Below are 17,574 nucleotides of genomic sequence, written 5' to 3' on the forward strand. Positions count from 1 at the left end.
ATTGATATGTGATACCATTAACTATCATAATATCCTTATGGAAACTCTATATTTTGTTATAGTAAGACATGGTGTTTATAAAGTACATTCTATTAGTGAGTCTTGACATAAATCATAGAGGATGTGGTTTAATTCGATGTCTTATCAAAGATTGACATAATAAAGTCCCGCAACAAATGCAACCCTTATATTTAGCTACCATCGTTGAGTTTGGAATTTTAATAAGATTATCGCCATATGACCTCTTAATCTTCCACCAAAAAAAAAAAAAAAAAACCTCAAAATATCATTGATAGACTTATTTCTTTTTATACAATTTTTTGAATTTTAATGCTATATAATAATACAATCATCTTGGCACTTACCCATTAATGGTCAAAATGTAAGATGTTTGCCTAAAAAGTCAGCTATGTGGGCTTCGTCAGCAAAGGCCAATCAAATTCAAGGAGGCTTTTGCCGTCTAATGTTTCATGCCGCAAGGACGGAAGAGTATGGCTATCGTCAATGGACAAGTGAACGCCAGTTTTGTGAGTGTGTTAGGAATTGTCATCTGCCCAGCCTTACGGATTTAAGGATCTCCCGTGCAGACAACCAATGAAAAGCGGGTTAGGAATGTACCATACCTCCGATGCAGACTCTGATTACTACTCTTGAATCCTCCAACTATAAATAGAGACTCCTCTCTCATTAGATTGACTTATTTTAGTCTAAAAAATCATACATTCTCTCTCTCTCTCTCTCTCTCTCTCTCTTATATAATATATATATAATATTATATTATATATATATATATATATATATAATATATATTATATATATTATATATATATATATATATATATATATATATATTCTTTAGATTGTAATTCAGCTCCCTGCACGATTTGACTGTAATCATCCATTGATACACTACATGGATGAGATTCGTTTTTGAGCATCCAAACCACTTTAAAAACGCTTCTTATTTATATTTTTACTGCGATTTTCATATCATGTATAATTTCTAGCCCCTTAACATTTTGCACCTTGAGTCATTGATGTCAAAATCCAGCACAATATAAGATTAATAGTAATTATATATTGTATAACATATGATTAACTAATGTGATTATTTAGCATAATTTATAATCATTATATTAATTGGGATTTGCTGATTCTAATGAGCTACACATAAAACTTCTTTAATGATGCAAATTTGAGTCCTAACTTGGGATAGTTATAATAAAAATAAATTTCAGATTGTAATTAGTTAAATTTTTTCTAATTTTCATCTTAAAAAAGTTTCTTACATATTAATAATTATCTGTATATTACATAAAAAAAAAATATATTTTGTTACATTAAAGGTTTATAATGAAATAAATATTTATCTAAATTATTTGGATAATGATTTATACTTTAGAGAAATTATTATTTTTTTAATTTGTAGTACGTAATAACTCGCTAGCATAGCAATTTTTTATTGAACCAAAATATTTCTAACTTTTCAAGTATGTTTAGAGTTTTTGCATAAAACTTTTTTGTTTTTTACTATCATACTCAAAATTATTTCATTTCTTTTCTCTTCTAATGCACCAGTGATGAAATCTTAATACATACTACTAAATGAATTATAATAAATCAAATATTAATTTTTTTTAACTACACATTTATTAAGTTATAATCTTTTTTGTTCATCCCTTTGTAAGACTGTGTTTGGGGCATTACTTTTACCAATCCTATCCAATCCTACCTGTACAATATATATATCCCTGTAACCAAACACTTGCTTTAATCGTTTCTAGGATTTAAATTTTAAGCCTTTGTCCAGACGGAGAAGACGATTGTTTAAGGAGTCTAAGCCCTTCAAATCCAAACTTTTTAATTTAATTTAATTTAATTTAATTTAATTTTATTAATTAATGGGTCACTCATAAATTTCAAATTACCACCAAATTGCTCATCGGTTTTGCCTCAGAACTGGCCAAGCTCTGAGCCTACGGGACCCTCGGTATCTGTATGTAATTCTGATTCTTTTGTTGCTTGATTTTCTTGTTCTTTTTTAAGCTTTAATGGTGTTATCTTTTGTTATTTTTAATTGGGTTTTGTTCAAATTTTGTTAAGTGTGTATAGATTTTGATGTTGCATTCAGTTAAGTGAATCCAAATAAATATTAAAGTTTCGTTTATGATATCTGGGGAGTTTAGTTTGTGTCACTTTATGTTAAAAGTCGCTGAATTTAATGAGAAAATTGATTAGTGTTGGTTTTTATCTCTCATTGTTGTAAGAATTCAATAGTGTTTTCATTTATTTACTTATTGGGTTGAACGTAAATTGCTCTTTATTTAAAAGAATTGATTACTGGGAATGTTGTTAAGTGGTGATAGTTTTTTATTTTACAGTGTCTTTGTATGTAGTTGTGTAGATACATGGGCCTGTATGTTTTTGCAAGTTTGTTCAAGTTCATTTTGATATGGGAATTGGGAACCAAAGGTGTTAAAGGGCTTAACGTTTAAGCACTTTGAAGTTGAACATAAGATGGTGAATTTGTGTTATTAGAAAAGGGTTTCGAAAGATTGTGTAAGAAGATAGAAGATATAGGAAAGCAGATTTTCGTCTACAGCTTGTTTAGTGGGAAACTGTGAATTGAAGAGAAGGCCTCAACTTGTTTGCATTTATAAGCTTTACACTCGTCGATGATTCTATTATTACTAAACATAAGGTGGAGAATCAGCATTCTTGGTGGATTTTGATTTGTGGATTTGATTGGAGTGTAGTGTGATTGAGACTTGAGAGAGAATAAATGGAAACTTTTTCCCTTAGCCCTTATGGTAGTCCAAATAGCCATTAAAGTTTTGATATTGTAAGAGGATTACTAGCCTCTCTGACTGGCAGGATGGATGATTAAATTTAGTAAAACGGAATTGTATGTGCCTCATACACCTTTCTCTGTAAAACGTGTTTGAAATTACTGGGAAACCTATATCTTGATTAATTATACTTAAAACAAACCTAAACCATGCCTCTGTTTGAGAATGAAATTGATGTTGGTCCAAGGTCAGTTGACCTTATCATATTCTATAAACAGAATCTCTGCGTTATGCCTCCCTGATAGCTTTTGAATATTCCTTGAAATCCGCAGTAGGACAATCTGGCAGATAATTTTGGCATTCCTTCTGTTGGGTAGGTTCCTGTTGGAAGTTTTTTATAAGAATCTTGTTCATAATACCTGGAGATTTGTCCGTATTAGGAGACGTTGCAAACTTTTTTGTTATTATTACATTTTTACTTAGCTATGATTGCTTGTCATGATTAACCAGAAAGTATTTACATCTCAGGACCTGGATCGTTACTATTTATGTTGGTTGTAGTCTGACTGGATTGTCAGACAGATGGCTGGCAGAGGACGTATTACAGCTTTTGAGGGACGTACCCAAACCCCAGGGATGTTGCGGCATGGTCCGTTTCCTGGTCGTCGATCATTGGAGCCTCTTCCTCCTCCTGGGCTTTTAGAGGATAAAATTGCTGTTCAGGCAGCAGAAATTGAACAACTTGCCGGGGACAATCATAGATTGGCAGCTTCCCATGTTTCCTTGAGGCAGGAACTCGCTGCTGCACAGCAAGAAATTCCAAGACTCAAGGCACACATTAGAAGCATCCATGCTGAAAGTGATATTCAGATCAGGGTGTTACTGAGTAAAATAGCAAAAATGGAAGACAGTATTAGGGCAGGTGAGAGTGTGAAAAAAGACCTTCAACAAGCACACATTGAGGCACAGAACTTGGTCAGAGCCAGACAAGAGTTGACTGTCAAACTTCAACAGGTTTCACAGGAATTGCAGAGAGCTCGGCTTGATGTTAAAAGTTTACCTGATTTACATGCTGAACTTGACAGTTTGAGGCAAGAACATCAGAGGTTACGGTGAGTAATGCAAGTGCTTAAGTTTCTCTTGTGGTATTTCCCATATTTGACAGTTAAACCTGCGGTTATTACCAAACCTACTGCAATCTTCATAACCTATGCTTCAATTATGCTAAAATGGGTAATAATGAGATCAAGATCGCATTAATGCAATTTAAGGACTCCATTTCTCCTTCTGGCACCCTGAAAGTCTCTAGTTTCAAGTCTTATTGAGAACTAATTTTATATTTCAATGTATAAGCTGAGAATTATGAGAAATATCATTAGTCGTCTGATCCATTACTGTGTTTGGAATAATCAAACTTACTTTCAGTTGCCAATGGCTTTGATGTAATCTTAAAGGGAGACATCAGAAAGCTGGATGTGATAAGGAACTTATTTGTGTAGAACTCTCAGTCGAGACCAAACTTTTAAACCTCTCTGTTTAAGTCATATTATGGGTGCTGATGGATGATGGTTATGTTTTCTAATGTGGCAAAGAAATGTTACTAAGATCACCAACATTTAAAATATCTTTGTTTCAGCTTCCATTGTCATTTTCTTCTTCTTCTAGCAGGATTCAGCAGTTTATCAAAGTTCTAACTTGGTTCCTTTTATTTGTTTTAATCTTTTGTTTGGGTAAAAAGTGCTACATTTGAATACGAAAAGGGTAAAAACATAGAGAAAGTGGAGCAATTAAAAGCAATGGAGAAAGATCTAATTGGGATGGCAAGAGAAATGGAAAAGTTAAAAGCTGAGGTGATGAATGCTGAGATGAGAGTACATGGTAACTTTTCTTGCATGTAGCATGGTTTTATTGGTTGAAATTTCATTACTCTGATTCTTCTGGCTTGCTGTAACACTTATGCTGGCGTTATTTTATGCAGCTCCGATCCCATACACTGGTGGCTACATGAATCATAGTCATTCTTTCCCGCCCCCTGTACAGGGCAGTGCCATCTATGTTAATGGCTATGGACAGCCTCTTGTGCATATGGGTGTTGTGCCAACAATCGAGGGAACAATTCCACATGGAAGTGGTAACCAGGTGGCTGCTTCCAGTGTGGTTGGTGTTGCTGCTGTCCCTGCTACCAGTGGTGGTGCAGTGTGGGGAGGACCATATGATCCATCAGTTGCTCGGAGGTGAACTTGGAGAAGCTGCAATTATACGTGCAGACAAGTTTCTTCCTATCGCAGCATTGCTGGCATGTATGGAGGATAATTGATTGAGTTATATTGTTGTGAAAATTATGGTTAGATAGGTCAAAATTTATTCGAGAACCTCGTACATGGCTTATTATGACCGGTAACAACTTGCTTTACTGAAATACTGTGCAAATTAGGATCTGGTCACTCTGTCATGCTTCCAAATAATTGTTGTTCACCGCAAATTTTGTGTATATTCTCATAGTTTTAGGTCAGTAAGTTGAAATGAAGCTTCATGGCCTGCATATGAACTTTTGCATCATGGATGAAAAGGTTCAGTCATTATCTTCAAGCATCTTTAATTTTACTGATTACTACTATTCTCTATTCTTATCTTAACCGAAGAAATAATGGGAAAACAGCAAGTACAAAAATGAGTAATAACCCCCAGTAAAGATTGGTACAATTCAATTCAACATTTTGTTCATTCAGGTTTGATTGTCATAGCTCTCTAATTTAGATTAGGTTTATTGTTGGATGAACTACATTATTGGTATTGACCCAAAAAAGAAATGGTAGGTACAAGACAACTAGTCTGTGAATAATCAACCATCACATTGTAAGTATTGGATAGGTTCGATCTATAGTCATTAGGTCTTCCTTAAAGATCTACTAAATTTATCGAGTTGTTTCAAAAAATCAAAATGGCCGGTTATTAATGGAATTTTGTCGACTCTGCGTAAAGTACTTGTTTGGATGAGGGCTCCTTAACACATCGTAAGCTAAACATGTGCTGACTAATAACCAACTCACAATGATATGTATTTATGTTCGACGTCGTACAAATCAAGCTCTACTAGATTGTACTTATATTTTCTTTTCATCTATCACCTTGATTGATTAATTTTAAAAGTAAGTATTTTTGTGATGAATGAATGAATAAGAAGGTATTAACCAAACATGAAATCAAACTATTAACCAAAAATTCGAAGTGCATGCCTTTGATTAGCCTTTATTAATCAAAGAAACCCTAACTTCTTACAAACAAAATTAACAAAAAAAGAGAAAAGAAGAAGGAAAAGGAAAACTACCCAAAAAAGAAACGAAATAAAATGACCACCTAAATTTGCCTAATCTCCAAAACGCTCCAACATGGTGGTAACGAAGAGCAACAAATGAGAAACAATGAGCAATAAAGCAATTAAAACCATGAAGAGGCCAAGCTTCCACCATTTGCTTCTCAAAGTTTTGAGAAATCCTTCTTTGCAAGCCCGGCAACTGTAGCACAAAATGGTTCTGTCATTTGTCCATATATCACAATCTCTATCACATGGAGCTGAGTTTTTCATGGCTGCATCGTCTTTCCTCCAAAAGGTTGCATTCACAAACTCCATCCCACAGATTGATGGTGGCTTGCAACATCCGGCCTTAAAAAATCACAACCATATTTATAATAATCACTTTCTGATTACAGTATGAGCGTTTCAATTAAACGATTGCAAAAGGGTTTCAGAATCATATTAATGAAACTTCAGCCATAACGTTATCGGACTGGTAATATAAAACTAGAAAAATGAAATAGTATTAATGAAACTACATGCATAATGTTATCGGAACGGTAACATAGAATTAGCAATGAAACAGTATTAATGAAACTACAAATATAATGTTATCGGCCGGTAACATAGGTCTAGAAATGGAAAGGTTATAGTGAAATTACAAACATAATGTTATCAGACCGGTAACATAGAATTAGAAATAAAATAATATTTGTGAAACTATAGACATAACGTTATCGATATGGTAACATAAAACCAGAAATGAAACAATATTAATGATATTATCAGACATATATATAACATAGAACTAGAAAGGAAAAGTTATTATACCTCAATGGAAGTTAACTTGCTCATACTAAAATCATAAGGTTTAAAGGTGATTGATCTTGAAAACAAGTCGTCACAAGTTCTTGTATCATAAATGCAGGTTTTGATATGGTTCCAATTCAGATCATCTTGAACCTTCGACCTCAACCACTTGGGAGAAGCAGGAATTCTCCTACTCTCCATATCATAAGCCCCCACAAGAGCCAATCCAACAACGAGCATCACCAGCAACGGCACAATAACCAGGAGGAAAGCCGGCATCGGAAACCGCCGTCGCAAGAACAAGGCGGCGATGGAGATGATGAACATGAAGATCAACGCAATGCCGATCCCAAATTGCAGTTTTGGAAGCCTCAAGAGGCTCTCGCAGTCGGAGTCTCTCATGTAGAGAAGCCATATGACTGAGGCGAGAATCGGAAGAGACAGAATGAAGGACAACATTGTTATTAAGCCTGAAATGGTTTTTGCATTAATTAGTGCTTCTGGGCCTGGTGGTGGTGGCGGTGCTTCTGATGCAGCTGTTTTGTCTGCCATTTTTGTGGGTTGTGGAGGTGCTTCTGCGGCTGGTGCTGGTGCTGGTGGTGTGGATTTTTCTTCAGTAGTTGTAGTTACTACAACAGTTTCAGCCATGTCAGTGAAAGAGTGGACTGGTTGGGGGTAATAAATGTTGAAGAAATATATGGATTTTCTTGTATTATTGGTGGTTTAATTTTTGCAATTAATTGATTTACCAAGTCAATTCTCAAGTTTGTTTAGAAATCTAGGGAGAGAAGAGAAATATTTGGGGAAAATTAGGAACTACTATTTGACATTAACTTTGTAGGTTTTATTTCCGTTTCACCCCTGAGGTTTAGTGTTAATACGTTTTTCTTCTTCAATTTTGGGAAATCAACATTGACACCTTCAAATAAAGGTTATTTACCACTTCCATGTAAAGGTGGAAGGGGTGGAAAACGCATTTTGAATAACGGGTTGGCAGTTTTTGTCAAACGGTTAAGCATTTTTACATTCAAGAATCATAATAATACCAAATCAATTAACCTGTTTGGTCAAAACTTCTAATTGTTTGACAAAAACTACAATCGTTTTGATAAAAAAATATCAGCAATTTATTCAAAATATATTTTCTAAATCCCTTAAAACATTACATTTAACTAACAGACATGTCATTTGGGGTAAAAAAAGTTAGTTTTCCAAATTTTGGGGCGAAAGGGTTTTGTGCCAAACCTTCAGGGTGATAGGGAAATACTAATTTTGTGTATGAATTCTTGAGTATCAAGATATGTAATAAAGTACTAGAACTGTTATATCATCCAAAGTTTTTTATTACTTCAATGGTAATAATATCTCGTTTTTTGACTAAAAATTATTGCTTGGTTGATCTAGTAATGTTATTGAACTAGCGTAATCTTCGGTTAAATCTAAGGACTCGAAGTATTTGGAAAATAATTTTTTTTCTTTTTAAAGAAAAAGAAAAAGTAATTTGCATATCTAAGTAGATATTTTGATGTTCAAAGAGTGTAGTCAAGATCCACCGGGCTAGGGCTAGTTTATGAGTATAACTAATTATACACATGGCAAAAAGAATCCTTAAAAGATTCTAAGTAAGGTTAGAGTAAGAACAGGGTAATAAATAACAGAAAACTAATATATCATTTTGGATTTCATCAAGTCAATCTCGAATCAGGCTATTAGTACTTTCTTCGATAAGAGAAATTCAGACTTATTCAATGGTCCTAATCTAATTCAACACTAAATAAGTTCGAATAGTAGGATTAACCACACACTTGTATAAGAATTTCTAGGCTTTACTGTTTGTTACAGGAGATATAATTTACAACTCAAAATATGAGATTGCACAAAAATTGATACCATATATACTCCCAATTTTGGTCCCAACTAATGTAGTTGTTAATGTATCATCACTACATTAATTGTAAAATTTTATGAAACAACGTTGTGCTTCTTACAATTAATATACATTAACAGCCATATCAGTTGAAATCCTAACTTTATATATGTAACATCACTTGAAACACTAAAGATATTACGATCATATTCAACTCAAAATATTACATATTAGATATTGAATATATTTAACACTAATGTCATTTTATATTTACTTGATTATCACGTTTAGTTGTTAAGTAATATAAGATTTCGGTAATCTTTCAAAATCAATAGTAATTACTATTAGTAATATATGAGATAATTTATCTCAATTTTCTTAGGTATTTTAAGATTACTTGAAAATCTTATTTTTATTACAATTTTACCCCTTATTAATAAGATTTTTGGTCAAAAATACCCTTATTTTGAAAATAATTTACAAATATATTAATCGACTATTTTATCCTTGTATATAAATTTTTTAGGACATAAATACCTCTAGACTTTAAAAAAATTACCCAAGGGTGGTGGCTGGATCTGGCCACCACCGTCAGCAGCCAGCCGGCGAGGGAATGGCACATGACCAATTGGATCTGGCCGGCCGTGCATTGTTAAGGTCTTTTTCGGCAATGGATATGTGATCCATGGACAGAAACGACCATATCTGGTTGTGAAAAGGCTAGATATTTGGCCGTGAAATGACGGCCGTTTCACGACCACAGATTTGGTCGAAAAAAACTTCATCGGCGCACGACCTGTCAGATCCGACCGCTCGTGCGCCATTCTAACAACTGCCAGTGGTGGTGGCTGGCTGCCGGTAGTGGCTTGGGGTAGGTGGAGGTGATTTTGTTATAAATTAAAGTTTTATATAACCGGAGTATTTTAGCAAAATTTCAAATGTAGGGGTTAAAAGAATGATTCAAAAAATAATATCATATTAATATTTAAAAATGAGGACAATTTAGTAATTTATATAAAATACCTACCAGTTTATACTCCCAACCAAACATATTAATATAACATACGCACTAATTTATTCTAACTTAACCAAATACATTTTCTTAAATACTCCCAGTAATCTTCAAAGTAATCTATCTTTCCATTAATATAACATTCTTAGTAATACAACATTCCCTGAATAAGACACACCCTTATATTTATTTATTTTTAATTATAGGACTATCATCAATTTATTTATATTTGGGGTTAAATATAATTTTAATTATAGAATAATAAACATATTTGTTAATCAAGGTTATTAGATGATTAGTTAAGAAAAGAAATATCTAAAGATTATAATAATATCACATTATTTGCTTAATTCGAGTATCGATTTAAATGAAAATATTAATCCAAAATCTTAAAAAACATGAGCCTTTTAATTATTTTACTCATTACACGTGGCTAATTATAATTGGCAATTGCACGAACCGGATACAAACACTATACAGAGAAACACAAATTCATTTTTATAAGGCTTTTGTACTGTGTAGCCATATCAAATTCGAAACCACCAATTTCTCGTGTTCGTTGATCGGATCACTCATGGCGGACGAGGTAAACTTTCTGTTTGGCTCCCCAGAAAGTAGAAACTGCTGGAAAATTAAACAAAATTTCAAGCGTACTTATTTCTCATCAGATTCAACATTTAATTTCCACGCCGTCGTATTATTTATTTATCACTATTAACTCGTTTCGCTAAATTATTAACGCAATCAATCTTAATCTCGATTAATTAGTTATGTGATTTTGCAAATTTTCGTCTATATTTAGGTTCATGATACGGTTTCGTGCTAGGTCTGGTAAACGGGCCTTCCGTGGCTGTTGGATTGACAATTTTATATGTATTCCATTTTGTTACAATTCGTTTATGTCAATTATGTGTACAAGATTTTAGGTTGCAAAAATGGGTGATCCGGTAACGTTACCGGATTTGCATTCCGGTAATTGTTAACGATTTGCGTGTGGTGTAGTGTTTTATTGGTATTGTGGTTTTATTTTTAGATTGAACTCAAAACAGCTCCTGCTGATTTCCGGTTTCCGACCACTAATCAAACGCGACACTGCTTCACTCGCTACATTGAGTTTCATAGGTAAAGTTTGTGAATTCTTGGCAGTTTTGGTTCTGATGGAAATGCTTTGTGTACTGTATATTGTGGTTTGTTCTTGAAAACTGAATGTTTGTTGCAGGTGCTTGGCCGCGAAGGGTGAAGAATCTAATGAATGTGAAAGATTTGCCAAATACTATCGTTCGCTCTGCCCGGGTGAATGGGTGAGTAAGCTGAGTTATTTGTATTTGGCTAAGTTACTTGCAATTCACTTAGTTGTAAGATGTAGCATGTTATGTGCTCAAATTGTGTCACTTATGGTGTTTTTGAAAGTCAAATTGTTATGCATCTAATGCACGAACTTTGAGTATATTGGCTAACTCTTCCATAGTTGGCTTTTCTATGTCCTAATTTTGAGATATCTGTTCCCTTCTGTGGAATAAGTAAACTTACTAGTATTGTCGATGGATCGGAGGAAACTGCTAGATAAAAAATTTCATGTCAAACCTTTAGGATGCTACTCTTTACTCCGTTCATGCCCGCACTCATATATGTAGGCAGAAAATTATTATCATACATTTGCATGTCCATATACGTATTCAATACTGTGTACCCACTAATATTCTCAATTGCAGTTATGCTGTCATGTCTAAGTTTCTGGGAGTTTCTATGTTGGACATCTTGTATCTGTGTAAAACTTTTGAGTCTGATTCTCGTATGTGCATATCATCAAATATTGGAGACAATCCCTGTATACATAACAACCCTCAAAATTGAGATAGAAATGAGAGGAATAGTATTTTCATCGAAGATCTAGTCCATAGCTTTATATTTTACATATTGATAATGGTGGTTTTCAATATCAAGTTATGTCATATGCTAGAATGCGTTTATGATAACCAGCAGCTTATCTGTGTTTTTGGAGATCCGCTGATATTTAGGCATCAAATATTTTGTTGAGTTGACATTTGATTTCTGATAGCATGATAGATCACGGGATATATGCAAGTAATACTGGTTTTGTTGTTCAGGATCGGACCTGAAATTTCTTTCTTGGTACTGTGGTTATTACAATCTGTATTTCTGATGAAACAATAGAGTTACTGGTTTTGCATTCATTTATTATTCAGATGATTGCTACAGAGAAAGAATCACCATGTTTGTCAGATGGTCATTTGTATTCCATGACCTTACTTTGGATGTTTTCTAATTGCTAGGGTAGGAGTGATTTGCGTAACTGATTGGCACAGACCATCGCTATTTTTGTTTAATCTTTTTTTGTTCTTAAATTGATGCAGGTTGAAAGGTGGAATGAGCAAAGGGAGAATGGGACTTTCCCAGGTCCTCTTTAATCTGGAGACAGCTTGATTGGCTCATTTTGGGAACGGGAAGTTAAATATTGCTCTTTTGCTGTTTCATTGGTTATCATTGAATCCTCTGAATCAATAAGGCATAATGGAGATTCTTTTGAATTTATTGAATGTTGATACTAAATTGTTGTGAATGGAGAAGTTGCTAAAGAACTTTTAAAGGTCTGACTTCTTTCTGATGCCCTTAATTTTATGATCCCGTGCATCAGTTTTGTGTTTTTGGTATGCTACAACCTAGAATTGGTGTGTGATATGTTTTGTCTGTGTGTTTTATCTGCATGCATGGTCCTCTCCTGCATTTATTTTTCTTATGCACCCCTTTGGTGATGCTTTTAGACTGAATAAAATTAATATAGGACTGGACAAGATTTGTCCTTAGTTCTGAGAGGTCTTGGCCTGGATTATGAGAAGTTGCAATGGGTGAGGGGGAGAAGCTAGAGCAAAACTACGTAGGCTTATACCTTTTGATCAATTCAAAGTGTTGGATATTTGACGAGCAAAAACCATTTTGGTTGAATTGCTGTTCTACATTTTAGTTAAAACTAGTAGTATTTCGTAGACTGGACCGGGATTACGTTTTAGAAACTGTAGAAAGTGAAGGGGATTTAGATGTAAGATATGAAGGCACCTAAGCAAGTTGGAGCATAGGAGTCACACAACTGATGTTGCTCTTAATAGTTTGACAACTTAGTGACCTCTCCGCAAACCAATTTCTTTTAGCTTGCCATCACGAGATTGATTAGAAATGAAAGTATGATTGTGCGGAAATGGGAGATTAGGCACGATGCAGAATGCCTGACCGGAACTCCTTCAGTTTCTCCAACAGCTTTTCGGAGAATTGGCGCAAGGCTCCGGTTCCCCGATTTAAGGAGATAAATCAAAGAACGGAGGATAAATTACAATTTACTCCAGCCAGGTGATCAGATGCCATCGAATCACACGAGGGAATCTCTTCTGAAAATTGTTTTTGTAAAATTTATCCTATGATCCTATAATGCAACAATTAATTGCTCGACTCAGACCCATTGTTTTAAAACCTGGATCGGAGGGCAATCCATTTTGTTGCTCGAGTCATGGGTCAACCGGTTGGACCGGTCGGTTGGATTGGTGATGTCAGCAATAATTTAATTTTTAAAAATTTACATATTAGTCCTTTAAATTTTAGTCTATTACAAAAATATCCCTCAAAAATTTCAAATTAGTCTTTAAAATTTTTATTTATTAAAAAAATGCCCCAAAAAATAACCAATTGATCCCCTAAACTTTTGATATATCTTCAAAACACTCCTAAAAATAACAAATTAGTCTCTATAAATTTGAAATATTATAAATACCACCCTAAACTTTGAACCAGATTGGAGAAGCTATCGAGTCCCGGTCGAATCGGTCCGACCTGGGTTTTAATACAGAGCTTAGATCATCTCCAATCACAAACACCAAATTGGTGCAAGTTTTACACCAAATTGAAATGATTTTTGGTGTATTTCACTATTGCATCTCTAACCTATTACATCAAAAAGAATATTTTTTTATAATTTTTTTTCCTTTCTATTAATAATCAACAATTAATTTATTTCATTAATTATTTTTTATATATTAATTAAATATTGGGAATGATATTTTTATTAAATAATAATTATTTTTAAAATTATACTAATTTAATAAAATTAAGCATTTATTTATTCAAATAAACATTATATTTAATATAAAAAAAATTACATTTAATATAAAATGTAAATACTGTAGTTAGCGGTAAGCAGAGTTGAATCCACAGGGAGTAAGACTAACAACCTAATATATTTTGAGTAGCGGAAATGAAATTGACAATTTGATTAATGAAACTAAACAAACTAAATGCAAATAATAAAAGCGTGAAATTAAAACTAATAAAGACTTTATAATAAAAACGTTGCCGTTACGATTTTTGGTTCGACACGAGACCAACTCACACATTCTCCTCACCCTCTACATCCCTAAACCTACAAGGCAAGATAAATCAATGAAATGGCTTTCCGGCAACTCTAGGTATAATCTATCATGTCTCACCCGATCACTCAGTACGATGGTTAAAGACTATCATTGAACGTCGATAACACTACAAGGCAATACCACTAGTTGGTACGTGATTAACAAATACAATTTATCAACACGTATCTTCCAATCAACCAACTTCACAAAAACACCAACAACAGATAGAAATGAAATTAAATCCGAACACAACTCAATTACAATCGATGCGAAGTAATGAAAAGCAATATTCATCATTTAATATTTCAAAACAACGTTATCATCAGCGAGTTCTATGAAAACATTAATCACAATGGACAACAATATTCATCAAAAATTATACTCAAACCATATTAAGTACGAAATCAAACATGAAACGAAAACAATAATTCGAAACACAATACTACCAAAAGTCCTATAATCAGGCTTACCAACTAGTCGAGAGCTGATGAGTAGAGTCGTGGAGTCAATCTCGATCTCGCTTATGTCATAACAAACAACCGGAACTCAGCCGCTCATAGTGGTGATGACGGAGGCTGAAAGGTGAAAACGAAGCTGATCATGGTGGAGAGGAAGTAACCGACAACGATATGATGCGAAAAATGGGCGAAAACGACCAACGGACAGCCGGAATACGAACAGTCGCACTGCCGGAAAACTTTAATTTTCCGGCGAGTCTTCCGGAAAATGGTGGTAGAAATGGGATCCCAAGGTATCGATGAAATTTTTGGTGGGTCTTCCGGAATGGTGGCAAAAATGGGATCCGAAGGTACGCTGGAAAGCTCTGGTGATGGGGAGTTTAGATTAGGTATGGGGAGATGAAAGGTCACCGGAAATGGGAGAGATCGCGGCTGGAAGGTGAAGAGGAGCGACGGTGGTGATGGTGGATTTCGGTGGTTTTGGCATTGGCTGAAGCTGGAATGGATAGATCCGGCCGTGGGGAGAGAAGATCAGCCAACGGGAGGCGAAACGTCTCCGGAGGTGCGCCAAAAAATGGCAAAATCGCGGTTGGTGGAATGCAAAAGTCACCGGAAAATGCGGTATGATTTGCGGTGGTGATGTGACCGGTGAAGGGGAAGCCCAACCGTTGCCGAGGTCACTGGAAAAGGGAGACGAAGCGATGCTGAAAATGACACTGTGGATGGATGAACGGCAACAGATTTGCGGACCCTTCACTTTCTTTTTATACACAATGTGAAAAATATCACTTTGGTCCCTATATGATTGAAAAGTGACAAAATCAACCCTTATAATATGACAGTTTACCCCCAAACAACATAAAGAGACAAAATCACTTCTAATCCATAACCACAAACTAATATCAACTCATACCATTTCCAAATCATTCAAACAATGTTAAATTATAAGAAAATATTAGGAACGATTTTCGTGAATAAATTCAAAAATTCTTTAATTATCTCAATATGATTTCATTAATCACACATAGGGTATTTTTATCACCAAAATAGAGTCACTTTCATGACTCTAACATATATTTTATTAAATAATAATTATTTTAAAAATTATACTAATTTAATAAATTAAGCATTATTTAATCAAATAAACATTACATTTAATATAGAAAAAAAATACATCTAATATAAAAGCCACCAAAAAAAAAAAAAAAAAAAAAAAAAGACAACAACAATACAAAAGTAAAATTCTATATAGATGTAATTTAATTTTCGAATTAGTATATCTTTACAATGATAATTAATGCATTTCGAAGGGATGGTGAGCCTCTGGATCCTTATTTGTCTATGTCGAGCAAGAAAATTTTGAACAGGACATTTTCATCTCGACAATTTCAACTTCGGGAGTTGGCGCTTTATCGATTCAATCGATGCTCAACATACAATCATTTTTTATTTTTCATCATTTTGAATTAATAATTATTATGAATTTATTATTAAATATATATAAAATAATCAAATTAACTAAATATAAATAACAAAAATAAAAAATAAAATATATTTCATATATGATAGTATCACACCAAATTAGTGTGACATTATTCACTTACACATCTTAGTTAATTTGGCGTGATACTATTTATTTACACCAATTTTGTGTAGTGTTTGGCGTTGGGTTAGAACATATTTTCACACCATTTTGGTGTTTTAGTGTGGGTTGGAGATGCCCTCATAAGAGAAACTAGCAGTTGTACCGGATGGCCGGGTTTGGACCGCTGGTGTAAATTACACCCGGAGGAAAATCAAGTTTCGGTATACTCAGGCCGACCACTAAATCAGTTAACCGCACAGTAAAGATACATACAACCCCCTTTAAATTTTAAAATGCCTCAGAAAACTACATCGGTCCATTAAAAGTAAATGTTAAAAGCCTCCTCTCAAATCAACCAAACCCAGGCCTAAAGACTAGTAGGTTTGCAAACCGGGCTTTTTTCATAACGCAAGCTTTGCAATTGAAATCTTTGATATTTTGTTTAACTCACTTTGAATTGTGGTTCATTGAATACTGAATCGAAAAAGTTTTAGAAAACTAGAAAAGGAGATGATGTTTCTTCTAAAATTTCACTCAAGAGAGTCATTTCCTAGAAGTAACACTTTTGAGTCTTGTTGGTAGGAAACGATGGGATGCATATTGTGGTATGTCATTTAACCCAATTACCGCCACCGACTTCTCTTTTCTGCAACCATTTTTCAACAAGTTATCATACAAAACATAATAGGAAATAAAATTGATTCCCTGATAGTTGTTGCCTGTAAGAATTGTATAAATTGTTATTTCATCACAATCAGTGTCTACGAAAGCATTATAATTGTTCTAAGAAACAATAAATCTTTTATTAAAAGGACTCTCAAAGGAAATATAAAATTATATGAAAGTAAGTGGCTTCTGATCGTGAAAGGACTGTCAACCTTTATCAGCGTGGCTGTACTTCCAAAGAATAAATAAAGAGAATGAACAGAAAAGGCAAGAAACCAGAGAAGACAAACGATTCTATTCTTACTTTATTTTTTTTTTTTTGTAGGAAGGAATCATCAAAGAATGGGCGGGGGCCATCAGAATTGAGGATGAGAATATTGTACCCAGAGGGGCTGTTCAGAATATTACTATTTTGACCACCACAACCCCAACCACTCTAGAGAAATGAAGAATCAAATACAATATCAAGTGGGTTTATGGACTTTTCATAGTCGAGAGTTAATTATGACTTAAAAGGTTTATATGATAGGGTTAAAAAAATTAGTTAAAATACGTATAAATTGACTCGAATATCCTTAATCATAACAAAAAAAAAAAAAAATAATAATAATTCAAATGGGTTTACGGAGAACAAGCATTAAATATCTTATGCATGAAACTTTTGGTAATTTTAAAGA

The 17,574-nt window shown here is 33.9% G+C and overlaps 3 protein-coding genes across 3 annotated transcripts; 2 read left to right on the forward strand and 1 right to left on the reverse strand.

Annotated features, from left to right (window-relative positions):
- Nucleotides 1-1,804: 1,804 nt before the first annotated feature.
- LOC116143779 (protein FLX-like 4) lies at nt 1,805-5,363 on the forward strand. The gene is made up of 4 exons (XM_031429235.1): nt 1,805-1,996; nt 3,318-3,901; nt 4,528-4,667; nt 4,768-5,363. Exons 2-4 carry the CDS (start codon nt 3,372-3,374, stop codon nt 5,025-5,027), a joined length of 930 nt encoding a protein of 309 aa, XP_031285095.1. The 5' UTR covers nt 1,805-1,996; nt 3,318-3,371; the 3' UTR covers nt 5,028-5,363.
- A 793-nt stretch (nt 5,364-6,156) lies between these two features.
- Nucleotides 6,157-7,542, reverse strand: LOC116143717 (tetraspanin-15). Its single transcript, XM_031429153.1, has 2 exons — nt 6,916-7,542; nt 6,157-6,453 (listed from the first exon to the last, which is right to left on the reverse strand). The coding sequence occupies exons 1-2, from the start codon at nt 7,540-7,542 to the stop codon at nt 6,157-6,159; spliced, it is 924 nt and encodes a 307-aa protein (XP_031285013.1).
- A 2,696-nt stretch (nt 7,543-10,238) lies between these two features.
- On the forward strand, nt 10,239-12,408 carry LOC116143785 (cytochrome c oxidase subunit 6b-2). Its single transcript, XM_031429241.1, has 4 exons — nt 10,239-10,359; nt 10,807-10,895; nt 10,993-11,074; nt 12,149-12,408. The coding sequence occupies exons 1-4, from the start codon at nt 10,348-10,350 to the stop codon at nt 12,200-12,202; spliced, it is 237 nt and encodes a 78-aa protein (XP_031285101.1). The 5' UTR covers nt 10,239-10,347; the 3' UTR covers nt 12,203-12,408.
- The last annotated feature ends 5,166 nt before the right edge of the window (nt 12,409-17,574 follow it).

This window comes from Pistacia vera, unplaced genomic scaffold (genome assembly GCF_008641045.1).
Source record: "Pistacia vera cultivar Batoury unplaced genomic scaffold, PisVer_v2 Contig432, whole genome shotgun sequence".
NCBI classification, from domain to species: Eukaryota; Viridiplantae; Streptophyta; class Magnoliopsida; order Sapindales; family Anacardiaceae; genus Pistacia; species Pistacia vera.

Bases quoted from the DNA above. Each gene is read 5' to 3' on its own strand.
- LOC116143785 (XM_031429241.1), top strand. The intron at 10,896-10,992 runs GTAAAGTTTGTG...TGTTTGTTGCAG, and splicing joins CGCTACATTGAGTTTCATAG to GTGCTTGGCCGCGAAGGGTG. The intron at 11,075-12,148 runs GTGAGTAAGCTG...AAATTGATGCAG, and splicing joins CGCTCTGCCCGGGTGAATGG to GTTGAAAGGTGGAATGAGCA.
- LOC116143779 (XM_031429235.1), top strand. From the start codon at position 3,372: ATGGCTGGCAGAGGACGTATTACAGCTTTTGAGGGACGTACCCAAACC. The intron at 3,902-4,527 runs GTGAGTAATGCA...TTGGGTAAAAAG, and splicing joins CAAGAACATCAGAGGTTACG to TGCTACATTTGAATACGAAA. The intron at 4,668-4,767 runs GTAACTTTTCTT...TATTTTATGCAG, and splicing joins TGCTGAGATGAGAGTACATG to CTCCGATCCCATACACTGGT.
- LOC116143717 (XM_031429153.1), bottom strand. From the start codon at position 7,542: ATGGCTGAAACTGTTGTAGTAACTACAACTACTGAAGAAAAATCCACA. The intron at 6,454-6,915 runs GTATAATAACTT...TGATTTTTTAAG, and splicing joins GCAAGTTAACTTCCATTGAG to GCCGGATGTTGCAAGCCACC.